This window comes from Ambystoma mexicanum, chromosome 7q (assembly GCF_040938575.1).
Source record: "Ambystoma mexicanum isolate Mex_15411 chromosome 7q, UKY_AmexF1_1, whole genome shotgun sequence".
NCBI lineage: Eukaryota > Metazoa > Chordata > Amphibia > Caudata > Ambystomatidae > Ambystoma > Ambystoma mexicanum.
The window spans coordinates 653,376,333-653,397,328 of record NC_090941.1 but is presented as its reverse complement, the minus strand read 5'-3'; the positions used below and the strand labels follow the sequence as shown (position 1 = coordinate 653,397,328).

At 42.9% G+C, this 20,996-nt stretch overlaps 1 protein-coding gene across 1 annotated transcript in view; it reads left to right on the top strand.

Moving 5' to 3' along the window:
* Positions 1–20,996, top strand: part of MTUS2 (microtubule associated scaffold protein 2) — a 1,571,269-nt gene that overhangs the window by 1,342,742 nt on the left and 207,531 nt on the right. Inside the window, exon 8 of the mRNA XM_069639493.1 lies at positions 324–390. Coding sequence (XP_069495594.1) covers positions 324–390 — 67 coding nt within the window. The remainder of the gene's footprint in view (positions 1–323; positions 391–20,996) is intronic.

Sequence of the window (20,996 nt, the reverse complement as noted above, 5' to 3'; positions counted from 1 at the left end):
TTGGGTTTCTAGCTATCACCCTAATTTAAATTGCCCGGTCTCTGACTCTCCTCAAGATGCAAAATGGGTGTGTCTGATGATACACCCCGCTTTAGCCCATTTGTTATTTTTGTGTGATTGGTCACCAATGGCCTGGTTTTTAGTTTTGGCCACAAATGCAATCCCTGTGGCAAAATGTTCTTTGTGAGTTGGCCTCAATGTTTTCCTCTGCCTTTAAAGTTTTCAACTCCAGTATTTGTGTCAAACCTCCTGTGCATGTCTTGCAATGAAGGTGCATGCAAGCATGGACAATACTAACATTGCTGAAATGCACTGTTTTACAGAATGAAAGAGGCCTAATGAAAGAGAAAGAGCTGTCTATTGAACTCACGAACATCAGGGAGGAAGTTGGTGAGTACTAGGAGTCAAAACATCTTCTGAATCGATTACCTTTCTGTGCTTATAGAGGTTGAACTAAAGGATGTTTTTACTTACTGTGATAAAACTTGAGCTTTATGTCCCTATGACTACTGAGTCTTTGCAAATCACCAGTGTGTGATCTGTGACCCTGGCTGAGAACTATGCTGCTTGTGCCTCATAGATAGAGACAGGTTCATTAGCGCATCCGTATGATAAATCATAAGTGACCTGTAATGGTCTCTTGTAGTGTGATCTCTAAATTTGCATCCTCTTTGCGATAATTGAATTTCCATTCGAAGATTAAAACAGCAATGCTTCATGCAAGAGACAGATCACTGGACCGCTTCCAATGCTTTCTCTAAACTGTGTATTATAAAGTTAACCAGCATAAGCTTGTGTTAGTGGGATGCAGGTAATAATCTGTGTGAAATGCAGGGGTTATGCCCAATGCATGGTCCTAATTCAGGGGCCGAGAGCAATACCCGTGATCTGATGCTGTGTTGGGTGCGGGTTTACATCTTTTCTATGGGGGTCCTTTCAAATTTGCCTTCTCGCCTTTTTTTGTACATTTCTTTTTTTTAATGTTTTGTTTATATACAGGGACACGTCCCATTTTCTTAACTGGTTGATTGTTTGTGGTTTCATTTCGGCTTTGAGTTGACCCACAATGAAAAGGGACAAATACCTTTGAATTTACACCGATGAAAGTCATGTCCCCGTTGAACCGCAAATGTGTCTATGCTGGCAGCATGCATGCCACAGCTCCAGCAATGAATCAAGACAGGTGTAAGTGGCATGTGGAGCCTGGAGTCAGACTGCATTGAATCTGCCACGAACAGGCAGCTGGATGCGGAAAAAATAAATATATAATTGAAACGAGATCATTTCTTGTCATTATCAATTACGAAAGGACATTTTTCCAATTTGTGTGTTCATAAACTCTAGATATTCTGCCACACATTCGCCTTTTCAGTGCACACATTTTTATAGACAATTTGAACATGTGCAAACTCACGTATGCCAAGTATTTTATATGCTGAAAAAGTGCCTGACTACTGATTTGTACTGCGTGGCTTGTTTGTTGCAATATCCCTTGCCAAAACCCTTAACAAAGACAAGATTAAGCCTTTATATGACCGCAACAGTAATGTATCGGGGTCGACACAAACAGACCCTTTGAGTATCAATGATGCATTTTAAAGGGGTAAAAATGGGAGCATGAGGGATGGCAATGCTTTTAATGTGTCTCTGCCGTTAAGCATATTTTCACAATGCATGCCGTGCATCTACATGGTTTATTTTCCTTGACACTGGAATATTTGAAGTCTGCAGACTAGGGGCCAGACTCACAAAGACGTTATCAGAATTAAGTCCCGACTAACCCTTGACTTTCAAGTATCACAAGAGAGGTTCCTTACATATAAGAATTTAAAAGTTGGAAAGAAACGGATTTTAGCATGATTTGTTATTTGAAAATGGGTTATATATGGGGCAATGTACCCCCTACGGTACATTATAGGGATATTGCAAGCCACAAAGTAGTTTTGTGATGGAATAGCGGAACAAGACTGAAGGCGGAGCCCCTTCATAAAGTCACAGAACTCCACAAGGTGACTTGCAATGTCCTTTTTATGTATGGTGGGGCATTTTATTCCTTATAATGCAAGGCCACACACTGCCATTCCCTTTAATACCTCGTCTCTTGTTTAATATAAAGAGATCTTTCATTTTCTGATCCATATAGTCAATATTTAATCTGTTTGCATAAAAAAGCAGAAATGCTGCTCCTAATGTGTTGCAGAAAAATAGTTCAAGCCGTTTACTAAATGTATTGAAAAACCGTTAATTTTGTGCATTAAAATAAGTATTGCAGATTCTTTCTCACGTGAGTTAAACTACAGCAGTGCAAAAACTAAACCTTCTACCATAAACAGTCCTTGTCAATTTCCGGCTGCAATGTGTCACAGAAAACTACTCTGCAAGCAAGCAATCTGAAAAGCTTTTCCTGACTTTACTTAAACGCTGCCGTGACCGCTGACCTTCTCTCTGCTGGCTCGAGCAGGAAGCATTGTGGCATCACAACGCAACTGAAGCGTAATAACTGATTTCAGGGAAGTTGTAATTACATTTTCTTATTACATGTCAGTTGTGATGTCACAAGCAGCCTGTAATAAGAAAAGTATTTGCAAGCTTGTATGCAGATATTGCAGGCTACCATGTTTTATGTTTAAATAAATACATATCGCGCTTAACTAAGTGACCGAAACCACAAATGAAAAGTCAGAACAAAGCAAACATTCAGTTCAGTCATATCACAATCATACTTCATCTTCATTCTTACTAAATTAGGCAGTGCAACATAAAAAGAAATCATCATTTCAAAACATGCATTCTTTTTGTCCGAAGGAGAGGTTTTTAGAAACGTTATTTATAAAGGCCATCATGTTTCCACTGAAAGTGTAGAATTGGTATTTTTATAGCACAGTCTTCTTCAGGGTCCTATTGTCTATCACTAATGGTCATTCTTACTAGAGCACTATAAAGTGTTGCATACAAAGTAACAGGGATCAGTAGTATTCAAATGGGTTAAGAGATTTAACAGGGTAGAGGGGTGCACATCCTAATCTGTTAACTGCCTGGGGTGGTGGAGGGGGGGGGGGGGGTATTGCATTAAACAGCTTGATGAGATGCGTTGATTTTTTGTGCAATATTTTACAGGAGAAGGCCTATCGCTGTCTACCCAATCTAAGTGGGTAGATCAAATGCAAAGGGAGATTATTTATTTACATGCGCCTTATGGTGCGAGTTAGAGACAGTCCACATATTTAGGTTAATTGAGGCTTATGGAAAAGTGTTTGTATTTGTATTTTTGCTGGGAAAACAGGTCAAAACACTTATCAGACTTCTTGGTTGTATTGTCCGATATGTGGGTGAGGTTCCAGACAAATATATTTGGCTCTCTTTAATTGTTTTAAAGTGCATCATATGCAAAACACCTGTTCCTTGTTAAAATGCACAGCCTAAAGGGTAAAAATGGGAACAGGAATAGGCACACATTGCGGAATGCCTCAAATGAAGTGTAAAATAAGGCCTCTAGGGTTACTTAAAGTTGCAGTGGTTTGGTGGAGCACCTGATCATGAGGACGGAATCCTGATGTGTACTGCCATGTTTAATTTTGTTTTAGGGTATTTACATGTCTTGGTTATTTTGAACATGAGCGTAATGTGTGCGTAACGCATTAAAAATAAATGGATGGGATCAGCCAACTTAAATGAGAAAATAGCTGTCATTATAGAAAAATGTGCACTGGCCTCGTTAGAATCCTGCTTTTGCTCTGCATTCCGCCATGTTGGGTGTATAAATGAGCACAGTGAATGTCTTTTACGCTGCCATCTTGGGTGTATTAATGGCCATCAGTCACGTTTTCTGCCATCTTAGGTGTACAAATGGCCGTCACTATGGATGTAATGCAGCATGTCCCACCATTTTTTAAATATTTTATACTAAATGCCTGTTTAATGTGACAAATGGAGGCACAGCATTTCATTTTCTAGTTGAACATGGATACTAGTGTTTTAATAAATGTGAAGCGAAAGCATGAATACTCCTGGGCAGTGGTGTTGGTGGTAGTAAATGTTGTGGGTTCATACCTGTTAACAAGGGGGTAGGGCATTTCCACTCTGATGATGTGCCATATAAAACGCCACCCAGGGGGCTGGAATAGTTTTTAAACAGATCTTTGATATGTGTTCGGTAATACATTTATTCATATAGAGTGAAGGTTTCCCAGTGTGCAGTGTATGGCCTGGTCATTTACATTTAATGCAATAAACTACACTGCTTGTTTTACAGTTAGAAAAACCATTTGAGTTCCATGTAAAGGAACCATAGTGAAACCAATCAGTATTCTTCGAAAAGCGACATGCCACCCTCGCAACACAGGTACGGTGGACTTTGGAAACCCCACATTGTTGAGGTGAAAGGTAAGCCGGTCACAGATCTGTGTGCGGAATGGACTAGTTTCAGTGTTTTGTATTATTTAAAAGCAAAAAGTGGCTTATTTTTAAGATTACCAAAGTTTTGCAGTAGTGGCCAGTTTTTTAGGATTAGCCGCATTCTGGTGGCTGAGGTGTACTTGTTAAAGGTACTAATGAAAGGGCTGCAATCTTTGTTTTTCCAGATGTTTTGGACTAGAGCTCCCATACCCTTTAACATTGACTATACATATTAAAACTGGTTGAAGTAATAGTGCAAAACATCTGTAGAGCCAAAGGTTTCAGACCTCTGTACTAATGTGTATACCAGCTTTCCTTTCTTGGTACAAGAACCCAAAGGAGGCAGTGCTGGAAATTGAAATGATTAACTGTGGGATCACATCAGCTAGGGAATCGGCAGGGTGGGGGGATTTTCTTAAAGCCCCACCCCTCTCCATAAGTTGACATTTCCATTTCAGGAGCTTAATTAACACCTGGAAAATAAACCAAGCAGGGGGGGAGTATTTAGACAAAGCATGCTTAAATATTTCTGTCACAGTACCAACGTAACAAGCATATTTGCATGTACCCTGGCCAGATATTCAAGTGGTCTAGTGGGTAAGTCTCTTGACCTTCATCCAGATGGCATGTGTTCAAATCCCTGCTTTGACAACAAAAGCAAATTAAAAACACTAAGACCATTGAATGATGCAAATGTATTTCCAAGATCTGAGATCTGAAAGGAGGAGATCAGTGCCCCAAGAGCAGAAGTCTTTAATGTAAAGAGTAGAAGACCCAAGACAGAGCCCTGTGGAACACAAACAGTTAGAGGAGTGAGTTGAGAGCTGGTGTGGCTCGAGGAGACAGTGAATTGTTGAGGTGCCAGGTAGTATTCAATCCAGGCAAGGGCTTGATCACAAAAACCAAGAGGAAAGAGAGTATGAAGGAGATCAGAGTGATCGACAGAGTCAAAAGCAGTGGACAGGTTGAGGAGAATTAGAATAGAGGATAGGTTGGAGTGCTTAGCAGAGGCGATAAAGTTGGAGACATTCATGAGAGCAGTTTCCCCGGAGTGAGAGGACCGGCAACCTGATTTTAGGGTGTATCGAAGGTTATGGATGTCTAAGAAATAAGATGGTTGAACACAACCCTTTAGAGCACTTTAGAGTAGTGCGGAAGGGGAAACACAGAGAGACAATTAGCCAGTAGGTTTGGGTCTGTCCCTTGCTTTTTTAGGAGAGGCATCACCATGCCGTTTTGAAAGTAGAGGGAAAGCAGTCGAAGGACAGTTTGAAGAGTTCAGCAAGGTGAGATGCCACTAAAGGACCAATAGGCTTGACTAGCTGAGGAGCAAGCGGGTCTCCAGGGGTGCAAGAGGAGCTAGTCTTCATCAGTAGAAATAGCACTTTGTCATTATTGGTGTGACTAAAATGAGAGATGGAGGGAGAGGATGATGATAGAGTAGGCGGAGTGTAGGATGTAGGAGGCAGGAGTGTGAGGAAGGTCAGGAGAGAGTCTCTAATTTAGAACATTTTTGCAGCGAAGTATTCAGCAGGGTCATTATCTGTGAGAGTGGAGTTTTTGCTCATAGGTTTAGGAGGAGTGAGGAGTGAGATTAGGGTTGCCTGTAGCTGGGAAGAATGGTTGGAATGAGAGCTAATGAGGGTCGGGTAGGATTCCCTTTTTCGCTATATCAAGAGAAAACATGAGAGAGTTTAGGGCAGAGAGCTAGAGTTGCAGGTCCTCCTGCGAGTGGGTACGCCTCTATTTGCCCAGCAGCCAATGCATGTCTGTGCAGAGAGAGCGTATCAATGGGGTGGCCCATGGTTACCCATAACCCTTCTAAGATATTAAACAACTTATGGGGAAGAATCTATTAATTGCATAAAAAAGGCCTTTTTAGCTTCAATCATAGAAAACGTGTACCGTTGTCTTTCCAATTTTAAAAGGAATCCATTTTCAGCATTTGGAGTTTTTCTTCATTTGTGTTCTACCTTTTGTATCTCAGATTTATAAACTCCAAATGCATATGATCCAGCTTTTAATTTGTGGGAAAGTATTGATGCACAATTTCCTCCAGAAAGAAAGGGGGCAACTTGGGAACTATGTACTCCAAAGTCCATGTACAAAATTGAGATACTCACTTATCCTGTAGGATTTTAGCTTGTATTTTGGTGGTGAATAATTTATATTTGGCCATCAAGGCCTAGATGGGCTCACAATGCCTCTAGCGCATGTACTCCTTGCTGTGTACTGCATCCCTGTATTCTTTTTTAGGGGCAGCAATTCATAACACCCTTTTTCGATGTGTCCCCTTTATTCTCACTGTTGTATCCCCATTGAATGGTTGCTTATCCTCTACACTCTCCCTATAAAAATAAAATTAAACCATACTGTAAACCAAGAACCATTCTATCTCAAGTCTGCATACTCAGTCTTGAGCAGTGGTTTTTATCAGCTATAGTTATGAATAATGCCTGTTGCTATCACAGCCTTTGGTATCAAAGTCTCTTTTTCAAGTTTATTCCACCTGATGGATATCCTATCGTGTGGTAACCCATTACCAACAATGTCTGCCAGATATATCAAAAGAGCGTCCGGGCAACTCGCGTCTCCTGGTTCAACGCACACCTTCAAACCATTCCCAAACCAATGCAAGTGCAAAGGCAAAATCAATTACTAACATACAGAAACTGCCCTAAACCCTATCACTGCCAGGGATGCTAATGGCATTTGGCTTTATTAAATATTAGCCAAAAGATTCTCTGTGGTTTCTCTATTTGAACCATTTTTTGCTCTTACCATGTTTTTTTAAATCGGATTATTCCTGATTTGGATCATTTGCTAGTTGTGCTCACACCCCTATGCCTGCGGTTGTTTATTATATCTTACCATGAGGATATGGGCAGGCAGTTCAGATTATACCAATCCTTATGGGGCATGGTTGGACTCATTTGCAAATAGTTGACTATGTCTCTAAGAACATGGATGATGAGTTAAAATGGCAGACTGTTTCCGTGGGGGCTATGAGGGGTCAGAAATGTGAGGTGGACCACATTGTGAAGTTTTCTCAACAAATTCCATTTTATTTTATTATAAGGTTGGATGAACGCCTCACTATCCTGACCCTGATGAGGATTTCCCTGCCTAAAATAAAGTAAAGGAAACACTCTAACTAACAAAGGATATCTGGAAATGCATGGCAGTTTAAAACAATAATGGTTAAATTCACAATATAACCACAGTCTCTGTTCATAACCTGGGCAAACTCCCTTTTTTCTCCAGGTTTAAACGTGATTCTGCTTCACAGTTCAAAAAAAGATCAGAAGGAAATACTGGTTTGTAACAAAGTTCGAATACAGTTCAATTTGTCAACAGAAAGTGCCAACACAAAAAATATAAGGCTCCTCTTCCTCCTTGAACAAGTTCTCAGTTCATAAATAGAAACAATAATTGGCTTGATCAGGATGATATGCCACCATTGATAACTTCTAAAGAAATATGTCTTATTTGTAACACCTTCACCCGGCTTTCCATTTAGCACCACAAACAATGTAAGTGATCTCTGTCAGAACCACCCCACACCATTCACCTTCCACCTGGTCTACTTCCATGCCAGGCCCTCTACCTCAGTTCACACCTGGATTACTCCCATGACAGGCCTGCTTCTTCAAAGGTTTGCCATCCAGGTATACTCCCCTGCCCGAACAGTTTCTCACAACAATAAGTGCTTTTTTTGTTTAAGATAAACTGACAAGAGGTTCAAAACAGCTTCACAGTATCAACAAATTGCAGCTTCAAAACTTTCAACGACTCTTCAGGGAAAACAAGATTCCCATTGGTGCTATTTAATGCTCTTCTGAAAAAGGATGTTGCTCTCTTTCTGGATATCTTTCTCAGAAGGGCAGTCTTTTTGCCACTCTTGTTTCCCCACTACACCAGCAACCAAAGACCGACAGGGATAGGGTGGTCTCTTTCTGCTTCTCCCTGGGTTTTATCAATGTGTGTTTATCCCAGCTTTTACCGTACTTTGTATGAAGTAGGGGCAACACATTTTGGAGTGTATAAACCTTGCATTAGTCTTCTTCTGCTGTTGGCAATATTGGCTAAATGATATTTGCCATGGTCTTAATCTCTGTTGGCTTGGGCAATGCTTGCAGGTGTTAAATCTCAACAAAGTGCCCCCCCCCCAGGTTGCTGGGCCTTCCACAGCCTTACACCCCTAATGTTATAGTCATTTGGCTTTTTATATAATACATGTTTGCCGCTTTCCCCTAGTTCAGTATTCACAAGGAACTTGGGAATCCCTTTCACTCATGATAATCAAGTGCTATTTCTGGTGCTTCACAATAGTTTGATATTCAAAACAAGCCTTTGAGCTACTTTTACTTCTCTGTGAACATTTCTTACTTGCTGAACGCCTGCTTCTGACACACGAGTGGGAAAGGAGTGCTCTAGGGTCACTACTCACTTGTGAACTCACCGGGTAAGATGTGCGCCTCCATTCCCCTCGCTGCTCACTGGACTTCTGCTGCTGTGGCTCCTCATGAACCGACAGACTGTTTCTGATAGTACACCTTCACCCATGCCACATACAATTGGAGCTCCTCCGGCTCTCTGGTGCACCCCAGCCACTGAGACAGCCTCCTGCACACATCACACTGTGCAGCCTCTGCAGAACAGGTCAAAAGGGAGGAAGCTTTCCTCCTACATGCTTCCCGCTACGCGACCTCTGCACTTCAGATTTCTGGGGACACAGACCCTCTCAGGACCAGCAGCTGATATCTGCAACGCAGTTGTGCCGGCATCTTGTCTCTCCTCCACCTTCTGCCTGGGCTGCTAGCACAAACCAAGCTGCTTCTGCTTCTTGCTTCCTCTGCTCTCCTCCAACCATGACAGCTATATGGCATGTACCTGAGGGGGCCTTTTAAGCCCCTGTCTCCCTCAGGTGTGGGTATTCTACATTAATTAGCTGACCACTCCTGTAACAGTGTACCCATTTAGCCCTCGTCTTCGTCCCAGTAGTTAGAGAATTATGGGACTTGAAGTCCCTAATGGCAAAATTAGATTTTCTTATTTTTGTTGTTTTACAATAAGCCATTAGAAGAGTGGGGCTTTGTGGAAAGTTGAACAAGGGGGGTTCCCATTCCTCCTGACCTGCTTCCCCCCTTGTGATCCTCCCGTCGGGTTGGGATCAGAAAGTGTCTGCCTTTCCCTGACCACATGAGAAGGGTCCAAGGCCAGGTTTTCTGGGGGAATCACGGCTGATTCATCACAGGCATACAAGTCATTGCCCAATTGGTTAAGAAGCTTTGGCTCGAGCATTTACACAGAATGTTTTGTTCTCACTGTCCTATATTCATGCCATCACCTATAAGCACAATTAGCCATTCTCCTCAAGAACCTGAAGGAGTGACTCACCATGCTCTTCCCAAACTCAAGTCTCCTGTCTCATCGCAAAAGGTTCAGCTGAAAAATAAAATGGATAATATCGGTCACACCCAAATAAGAAAGAATGTCAGGCTATTGTCCTGACCTGCATAGAATACTCTTTTAAACTTAGCTTACAGAATGGCCCAGCACAGCCATCTAGTCAAAGTGTGAGGTAACCATGCATGTGGCAGTGCAGTATGGCACACGACCCAGTAACATAACAAAGAAAGAGGATTCCTGAATGGCATCAAAGTAATGCTGTTGGAGTTCTTACTGTTAAAGTTATGCAGATAAAGAGATATATTGTTATAACAAAAACAGTCGTTGTAAGACCCTTACAGTCAGGTTCTTTTCCGCCTGGCCTCAGAGAGTGGCCAGTGAACAAGTGATGCCCCAATTCTCTTCACAACACAAAGAGATATTCAGAAGAACAAGACTCTGTTTTAAATATACACAATTACATTGGTAAGCATCACTGGAGGCAGTGGAAATGTCAGGTAGGAAGGATGCAGGAGAGGCCAGGGGGAGCTCCCTCTTCAGCAAGTAAGTGAGGTTTAAGCCACGTTTTGAAGAGATTGATAGTTGGCCTGACTTTCATTGTAAAGGACAGTGGTTTCCAGTGGAGCGGGTTGAGTAGGGAAAAAGAGGGGCAGCAAGAGAAGATGCAGGTAGTGTATGGGATGGTGAGGTTGAGTGCAGCCAAGGATCAGAGGGAATACAATGGTGAGTAATTTGAGATACAATCAAACAGGTAATGAGGAGCAAGACCATTGATAGCTTTGTAAACTAGGAGAAGGAACTTGAAAAAATAGTGATTGTGCATGGAGAGCCAATCAGCATGTCGTCGGTAGGTAGAAGTGGGTGCGAATCTAGTTGAGGACTTTGTCTGGAGAGAGGAAGGAAAATATAGGAAGGCCAATGAGTAGGCTTGAGAAGTAGTCAAGTTTGCTGAGCGTGAGAGTAGAGATTAGCGTTTTTGTAGAGTCATTAGTAAGAAAATAACACATTTTCTGGATGTTAAGATGGATAATACGGGAAGCTGAGGCAGTGGTAGTGATGAATTGATGCAGTCGTAGGTCGCTATTAAAGAGGACCCCAAGAAGAAGTTCAGACATGAAGGAGAGAAGAGAGAGGAGGGTAGCAATGATATTGGTAGCTGTGAGAAAGATGACTTCCAGTTTTTCAAGAGTTCAGCATGAGGCAGCAGAGAGCCATTCCATAATCCATTCCAAGGTGGTTGGGGTGAAGGAGGGACATTAGAAAAATATTTGCATGTCATCATCAAAAAAGTGATGGCGAAAGCCATAGGTTGAGATAAAACTTCCTAGGGGGAGAGGAATAGAAAGCAAAGAGCAGAGACCCATGGGCTGATCCTTTGGGGATGCCATCAGGGAGCGGTTTGGTCTCAGAGGTTTGCGACTTCAAAGAGATTTTAAAGGAACAACCTTCCAGGTAGGCGGTGATCCAGGTAAGGGCTGATTTGAGATCCACAGGATCCTGGAGAGTGAGGAGGAGAGGGAGGAGTGGTCAATAGTGTTGAAAGTAGCAGAAAGGTCCAAAAGGTTGAGTATAGAAGAGAGTTTGGAGTGGTGAACATTAGAGAGAAAGTTGCTGACATGCATGAGTGCAGTCTCGGTGGAGTGTTTACTACAGAAGCCAGATTGAAGTGTATCTTGAAGGCCATTATCCACAAGGGATTTAGTGATCAGGTCTCAATACCACCTGCTCAAGGGCATTTGAATAATGGGGAAGGAGACAGACTGGGAGCAAAGGGTTAAGATCGGATTGGTGAAGAAGACTGGTTTAGAGGAGTCAAGAGCAGTGGTGAAAGAGTGGATGGCCTTCTTACATGTGCAGAGAAGTGAGAGCATCCGGTTCTTCTGCCGTTTCCAGAGATGTCATTGCAGAACTGTTCAAGGAGGTTAATCTGAGGGGTGATGCAAGGATAGGACGAGGAGTGTTGGGGTTGATGTTTCGAGAGGGATACTGGTGACCACCGTTCCATTGAGTACCATGTTAAAGTTTGAAAAGGCCTTCTCAATGTGGGGGGCGGGGGGCTAGATTGAGAGAAGGGTTGAACATATATTGTCAGGAAGGGGGATTGGATGGGGATAGAGTGGGGGAGGAAGGGTGATGGAGAAGTGGAGGACAGAGTGATTGGAGTGGGACGGCTCAATTGTGAGGTTAAATGTGGGGAAAGAGAATGTGAGTAAATAAAGATGGAGTTTCTTTGAGAGTGAGTGGAAATTCTATGAAGCTATGAAGTGAGGTGAGGTAGTGGTCATAGAGAACAGAGTTGAGTTAGTGCTGGTGGGTAGGAGAGATTTTGGGAAGGTTGAAGTCTTCCACAAGTACAATGGGGACTTTGGTGGAGTTGGAGTCAAGGAAATGGTCCAGGACACAGAAGGAGTTTAGCCGACCATATGTCTGGTAGATCAGGAGGATGGTGAGGGGTTGAGAAGTTGGGTGGTGGGGAATTTAAATAAAAGTGTTCGGAAGTTGGTGGCTGGAAGGACTGAGGGGTGGGCTTTATTAACCAACAGGCCAACCCCACCCCCTGCTTTGGTAGAGTAGGAGGAGTGTAAAAAATAGTGCATTCAGTGTGTAGAGCAAGAGGGCTAGCGGAGCCAGGGGGAGTGATCCATGTTTCAGTGATGCCCATGACTGCTAGAGGTTGGGTCATGAGAGTCAGACCGCCCAGTGATGAGTGAGGTTTTGTTACAGACTGATTGGGCATTCCAGAGCACTAGTGTAGTATTGATGGGTGTAGATAAGTGAGTATTGACATAATTAGTAGGAAGGCAGGGAGGATAGATGAGGTTGGAGAGAGTAGGTCAGTCATGAGGCGTTTGTGGGAGGGGGTTGGTGGTGGACCCACTAGGAGTTAGTGGTGGAAATGTAGGTGGACAAAAGGAGGGTAGGGAAGGGGTAAAGTATGCACAGAGTGGAAACAGAGTTAGCAGCCATAAGTGACCAAAATGCAGTTAATAGAATTTAATCAGGATGTGTAAGGCCATTGTTGATCATAATGAAGTTAATACAATCAGATGGGGATACCTGTGCCATAGGCAACCAAAATTCAGTTAATACAAATCAGTCAGGTTCCGTAGGGCCAGAGGAGGCCAAAATGCAGTAAATGAGATTCAATCACGATACGGAGGGCAATTGGCAACAAAAATACAGTTAATGCAAGTCGGTCAGGATTGCGCAGGTAATTGTCAACCAAAATGCAGTTCATACAATTCAATCGGGTTGCGCAGGATATTGGCGACAACAATGCAGATTATACAATTCCGCCAAACCAACTGTGACTTGGACGGATGGCCAAAACCAACATTTTTAACATTATCGTCCAACTCATAGCAGCCCCCTAAATGTGCATTAAAATACACAATTTGCCACAGACGTTCTTAGACACGTGCCCCAATGTACTACTCAAACGTTTTACATGAATAGGTCATTAATTGCAGTTAATACATGTGGGTTACCCTACTTTGGTATCCAAGCCAACCCTGCCATTTTGACTCAGGTGAAAGTTTCTAAAGGGGAATTGCGAGTTAGCTGAGGAGTATGTGTGAGGATTACTATGGTCAGAGAAGTTAAGGTGTTTGGAAAAATGCTAACAAACAAATCTATCAATCCGTGAACGAGTACGAAAAGAATATCCAAAGAATAATGGGAGCTAACACAATGATATAACAGAGAAAAAATGGACACCCAAATGAGTGAAGAAATCGAAGAAATCATGACCTGAGAAAATGTAAAGAATATGTCAACCACAAGTCCAGTGAAAACAATTTCATATAGAAGACAAAACGATTTTAATGGCATATCATATCATTACATAACAATATAATAAAAGGCCAGATGTATGTTTGTCCCTGCATGTTTGTCGGATGCATTAGCTTCACCTGTTGTTACCACTAGAGGGAGCTGTTGCCTTAGTATATATAGGGACAATGCCAATTTGCATAGCTTCGTCTGTTGTCACTGCTAAAGGGAGCTCTTGGTTTAGAATATGCAGTGGTCCTACTGTGTCAATAAAAACCTGCACTTTGGCCCTTGTACACAGGCCTGTACACTAAGTAATTTAAGATAAAGTTACGAATCACTTTGCTATTAGAATCAAAGAAACAGGACAAGGTTTGTGTTAGGTTTTGTATTCACGCAAGGAGTGCCTGTGAATGGCAGTGCTCCCAAGGTTCCAATGGGGTTTTAATAGCTCTGCGTATTCATTCAGTATTTCTTGCTGTTTTTTGTTTTAAATGAAGAACAATTCTTGCAAACATGACTTCTATTCAATAGAACTTCAAACCAGCTTTCTGAAGCCAAATATAATGGTAAACATGCTGTCGCTGTTGCTCAAAGCCTGGTAATCCACAATTCATGTCAAAAAATTGATTTATATGTTAAAACAAGTCCTGCTCGATTTATATTGATTACTACAAGCTATTCCATACATACTGTAAGTGGCATTGCATCCGTGACATTTAGTTTCCCGTGCTTTGCAGCAACCCCCTCGCCCCTCCCCACCCCCAACACCCTCCCGAGGAATACAATGTGACTACCAGCTGTAGTCACAGGTCAGGAACGAGGAAAGATTGCATCCGTTCAGTGTTGGGAAATGTTGTAGGAATGATGTCAAACCCTATGACTTAACCCAGAGCAGGTCCCCTATTCAGAAAGTGTCGAATCACGATGCATCATCACTCCAGGTTATGCCCCCTCGGAGTGAGGCCAGGCAGATCACTCCTGACAAGAAAATGAAATCAGTCTCTTGGGATCTTTGCTACAGGATCCAGCACACCGCTACGAATCCGGCTGCAGTTTGGTCAGCCACTGCACAAGCGAGAATAGACCGTGGAAGTGGTCCAATGTGATTTTTCATTTTCAATGGATATGAGACTATAGAATTTAGTCTTGCCTTTTGATTCTGACCATATATGTTTCTTATTCACATGACTCACTGAACATGCTATACTGTTAAGGTTGGTTTCCTGATGATGAGTTTGAGATGTGTTTGTCTGTTGAAGGAAAGGAGGTGTTAGGGTTGGCTCCTGTGCTGGCATGTATGCTGTGCCAGGATTGATGTCATCATTAGAATGTAAGCTGTGAGTGTGAGGTTAGAATGTTCAGAGATGTATTGGTTCTAACCCAGGCAGTTACAAGATGTGAGCCTGGGTGGTGGGAGCCAGTGGGCTCTTGTCCTTTCCTCTCTTATCTCCTAATGACTATGATGACATCTGATCCTTGTAACCTAAGAAGCTAATAAAGTAACCACTATGCGTACCTGGCCTGTGTATCCTGAGTGTCCCTTGGAGTGAACCCTATGACCAAGAGCCGGTCATAACAATTGGCTACTACTACCACACTGAACATGGCTTCCTCGCTCCAACTATGTTCTGCTTACTACCCGAGCTATTGAACCCACAGGCTTAACTAACCTCCTACGACAGACCCAGCCGCCACACGGGACAAGTGAATGCAAAGAGAGGGAGAGCCCACTGCCCCCATGGACTGTTTAGCGCCCACTACCCAGGGCTGGAAGGGACAGCCTGTCCGAGGAGACCCCTGGGGAGAGGGGAGAGTGACCTGCTGGAGCCCAGGAGTCATTAGAGGCTGCCCAAAATACAGGAGAATGGAAGTATCCAGGGCTGTTTGAGGCAGCCACCCAGGGCTGAATAAGCCAGCTTGTCCCAAGGGTTCGCTGGGACGTGAGTTCCCTGCCAGTGCCAGGCGGGATCAGGAGCGGCTGACAGGAAAGTCACCCTGGCACATGAGGGGGCATGAGCGCCCAGGCAGGGTTCCCAAAAGTTGATTAAAACAGGCTGTGTTGCTGTCATCTAAGCAGCAAAGTGAGCGTGTATCCGTCATTGGAGGGAAGACAGACACTTTCCGTTAAAAGAAATGTTCCTACCGGCATGCTGTATCAGTTGCATGTACCTGCGGGTTTGTGTCTGGTCATCTTTCTCTGGTGGCGATCGTCTGGCGGATTGGGCGGCAGTGAGAGGAGGTGGATTCCTGTATGCTCCGTTTGGCAGACGGTATGGTACCGTCTGGCCGTTGGTGTTGCAGAGCTCCGATGGGCTCCCTGGATCGAGGGCGACTGATGACGTCACTCGAGTGTCAGTGGGTGATGGTGATAGTTTCGAATGCAGCTGCGTCAGCTGTTGGAGCTGCTGATGTTCGGGACGCGCAGCAACGAGAACGAAGTCGATCTGGACATTATCCGATCTCTGAGTAAAGCACCTATCAGAACGTGCAGCGTGACCAGGAAGTGAGGTTCGCATTTGTATCGAGGAAGTGCTCTGCATGTTAATCTGCCTTGGAAAAAGCAACGTGACGACATGGGGAGGAAGTCTGCTCAGCGTGTTCAACGTTTTCAAACGGAACAACCTAAGTGGACCGGAGGCGCTTTCAGTTGTTTAATGGGGGCTCATGGAGCAAGCCTGCCAAGTGGAGAGTAATTGAGTGCAGTGCTTGGGTGAGGCAGTCGGTCTACCCATTAAGTAAGAGCAGAGTGCGGCGCATGGGGGAAATTTAGAATGCCACTGTTATTATTGGCAGCGAGCTTGTCACATGTTATGCCCAATCATTGCAAATTGGGACATGTAGTTGCAGGAGTTGCAACAAGGTGTTGGTACTACATGCCGATGTTTTTGTATATAACATGGAGGGTTTGAAATGTAAGAATGTACATCTTTTGGTTTGGTGACAAGGATTAATACTTTTAGCTGGTATCATATTTAAAGGGAATATCATCCATACTGTCGTATGTTTAGTTGTAACTTATTGGATTTTGCTTGAATGACTGGTGTGAGAGATTTAGTACATAATCAGAGTGATGTTATACAGTGATGTTATCCAGTTCATGCTCAGCATAACAAATTTGGAGGCATTTCGGCAATAAGTTAACATATAGGCAACATGGACTTTTAGGTTTGGGGCTAAAGTTGATAGCCACTTTGGCATGTTAGGAAGTGTCGTGGTTAGTGGTTTGCATGAACATGTAAGTGTTCTGGGTGCATGATCAGAGTAATGACATTTATTTTGGTTTTAGCATAACGTTTTGAGGCATTTCAGCATTAGAGTTGCCTGTTCTTTGGCAACATGGACTTTTAGGAAATGTTATCTCCAATGCGACCTGCAATTTACAATGTGAAAGTATTTGTCAATGCAATGTGTAGTATAACAATTTTGAGGCATTGCAGTGGTATATATTGTTATGTGTGTTGTGTAATTGATGTTCAACTCAAGATATCTGCTAGAGCGACTGCAGCGCTGACTAGCAGTTTTACATTCTATGTACGGGTTTGACTGTATTTGATGTCGTGGTGTATGTTTTGACTTGAGTGGGAGTGTGGTACATGACCTGTAAGTGGTCAAGGAACCCTGCGGGGTTTGTAAGAGATTTTAGCTGTAATGCATGACCAAGAAGTGGTCAAGGAACTTGTTGGAGTTCTGATGGGTGAATTGGTTAGTGACTCTGCGGAGTTCAGAGGTATCTAGTAGGAGACTAGTACCAGAAGCTTTGCGGGGCTTTGATGTTTTGGTAAATTGGGTCTCTGCGGAGTTCATTTGAAGCTTAGTGTAGCTTTAATGTGTTTTGGGTGTGGTTCTGCGGAGCCCAGAGGCACCTAGCGGGGGATTAGTGCCTGAAGCTATATGAAGCTTATATGTTGTTTTGGTGACCTTATGGAGTTGTTAGGGTCCGGGGATTTCGCTTGAAATTCTGAAGATGCAGGTGATATTGTATCTGGTGTTTTTCTTTATGAATTTAGGTGGTTTCTGGGATTGCTATTGAGCTCTTCTTGGTCAATCTCAGAACCCTGGCAACGTTTCATCATTCAGCTGTGTTCACTTTGGGGGGTTTTGAATTGTTCAGAAGGGCTCAAATGTCAGGCCAACATTTGCAGCTGGGTCTTGTTGTGTTTGTTTTAGTGACAGCTAGTTGCCTTTAATTATGGTGTGATTGGGTGAGTGAGTGATGATCTGGTGTGGCTGTGTTCACTTGAATTTCTGAATGGGTCTAACAGTGGCATGAGTTGTAAGTGTAGTTCTCTATTGACCCGGGTAGATTGTTGGGTTGTTAGTAAGTGTCTCGTGTTGTTACGACAGTACCTGGTCTTTCCGGTTTTGGGAGTTAGTGCTCGGAAGTAGCAGCTCGAGGTTTCTTTGTGGCAGGGAGAAACGGAAGGAGTTTTGTGTTTGATTGGCTTTGGTAGTGTTTGTTGTAGTTGCCAAGGTGGGCGGTTAGTGCTCGAAAGTGGGAGTTCGAGGTTCCCCGTGGCAGGTGGGAACGGAAGGTGAATTGTGTTGTTCTTGATTGGTTAGGAGCGTTAGGTGTGGCGGCTGGGTCTGTCGTAGGAGGTTAGTTAAGCCTGTGGGTTCAATTGCTCGGGTAGTAAGCAGAACATAGTTGGAGCGAGGAAGCCATGTTCAGTGTGGTAGTAGGTGTGCCTTTAAGCAACAGGAGGAGGTGTTAAGGTTGGTTTCCTGATGATGAGTTTGAGATGTGTTTGTCTGTTGAAGGAAAGGAGGTGTTAGGGTTGGCTCCTGTGCTGGCATGTATGCTGTGCCAGGATTGATGTCATCATTAGAATGTAAGCTGTAAGTGTGAGGTTAGAATGTTCAGAGATGTATTGGTTCTAACCCAGGCAGTTACAAGATGTGAGCCTGGGTGGTGGGAGCCAGTGGGCTCTTGTCCTTTCCTCTCTTATCTCCTAATGACTATGATGACATCTGATCCTTGTAACCTAAGAAGCTAATAAAGTAACCACTATGCGTACCTGGCCTGTGTATCCTGAGTGTCCCTTGGAGTGAACCCTATGACCAAGAGCCGGTCATAACATATACACCCTTGAAAAGATTCAAGTCTGTCTTTTTTAGCCCCATACTGCTACAGTACTTGAAAGCAGGGCTTTAGTCGAGGGTACACGCAGGGGGAATGTTCTCTATGAATGTATGAATTAAAGCGACCTCAGGGATCATACCACAGTCGTGAGGTTTGCAGGGCGGACACTTCAACACTGCACTATATGACCTGATGAAAAATAACAAACTAAAATTCAAATGTCCCATTTTGGTACTGCAAGTTCCAGGGAAAACATTTGTATTGGTTCTTGGAGTTTAAAACATGCACACCTTTTAATGTTTTCAAAAACACTATTAGAAGAAAATATCCTCTCTTGGTGTTGTGTGTGATTTTATGAATGGCAAGTGCCATTTATCCTGCGCAATTTGGGTGGTTATGCGAAGCCAATTTAATGAAATGTGCATATTTCACCTTGATATGCTAATTTCTTGTGACGTAACATCCCATTGCGTTTGTTCATGAGTCCCTCCACTTTCATTTTTAGGACTTGACCCCTGCTTGAATGTAACATTTGTACATATTGTTCTTTTTTATGTGCCCAATCGTCGGCCTCGCCAATATATTTCTGCCCCAATGTATCTACAATACATGCTGGGGAGAGTCTTTCGAAATGCATAATATCATTTTACCACTTGGTGCCTTTTTATCTTTGAACAGGTGAACTGGATATCCCAGCCCCTTTGATGAGTAGCAATCACCCTTGAGATGGATGGGGATGCAGATTTTATTCATACATCAATAATCAAAACGACTCAGGTAGTTTGGCAAAAGGAAATCTGTTTTAATGTCAATTATCTAAAACAGGGAGTACCACGAACATCAGACCTCGCTCGATCCTCTTACTCAACGATTCATACAAAAAACTGAGGTTATATTAAGCAAAATCATCATCAGTGACGTGTTGACCTGCGTCATTAACAACGTTATCCTCTGTGGCAAGCTACAAAACCTATTGAGGGAAGTGATAGGCTCTAAGTGAATATCTAAGTAGAAGTTCCATATCAGTATAGAACAGTGAAGGAAAGTGATGGGGTACTTAACATCAGGTGGGGCAACTAAGCCGTCCCCTTAAAATGGCCACTATGAACGTCACTAAATGCAAGACGTCCCATTGGCTACACAAACTATAGGGCCCTTAATTACACGGTCCTCTACAATTGGTTGGCTTCTAACCCCGTCAGTACTTTTTCACCTACGTCTAGCAGCTTGCAGACTGAACATCCAGGTGCGGGTGAGCTCGTCTTAACACTAGCTTCCCACCAATTAGCAAATCAATCCCTCATCATTTCAATGGTCCAGCATCAATTAGGGCTTTGAAGCCTGGCCTTGAGTTTGTACTGTGCTCTGAGAAATTTTAAGGAGTGTGGGCACACACTGCCCTCTGCGTAGGTGTGACCACGTTCTTCTTCCAACTTCATTCTTCCACGTGACTGGAGACCATGGAATCAAGCCTTTTAGTGTATTAAAATACTATTTTCTAATAGCCCTCTGACGTCTTTTGTTTTGATCAAGCCTTCTGGACAGGAGTGTCTGTGCTTTCACACAAATTGTATCCAATGTCAGTTCACTCCAGTTTAATAAAACCTTGGCTTCTTTGGCTCATCCAACTCCTTCTGCTAAGATTCATTTTGTAATTCAATTTGCTTTTTAACTGCGACACACTGAAATGAGGCCTTCTTGCTACTGTCCAGCACTGCTTATAATGCGTAGTGGAAACATCTATCCTTTACTCGTATATATATAGGCGCTTGCCGCAATCTTAATTTTAAGGAGTGTGGGCACACACTGCCCTCTGCGTAGGTGTGACCACGTTGTTCTTCCAATTTCATTCTTCCACGTGACTGGAGACCATGGAATCAAGCCTTTTAGTGTATTAAAACACTATTTTCTAATAGCCCTCTGACGTCTTTTGTTTTGATCAAGCCTTCTGGACAGGAGTGTCTGTGCTTTCACACAAATTGTATCCAATGTCAGTTCACTCCAGTTTAATAAGACCTTGGCTTCTTTGGCTCATCCAACTCCTTCTGCTAAGATTCATTTTGTAATTTAATTTGCTTTTTAACTGCGACACACTGAAATGAGGCCTTCTTGCTACTGTCCAGCACTGCTTATAATGCGTAGTGGAAACATCTATCCTTTACTCGTCCATATATATATATATATATATATATATATATATATATATATATATATATATATATATATATATATATATATATATATATATGCGCTTGCCGCAATCTATTTACTATAAAGCCAGCCTTAAGATTACTTTGTCTGCTTGCGTTTCTTTTGCATCTGTACACGGGTAAAC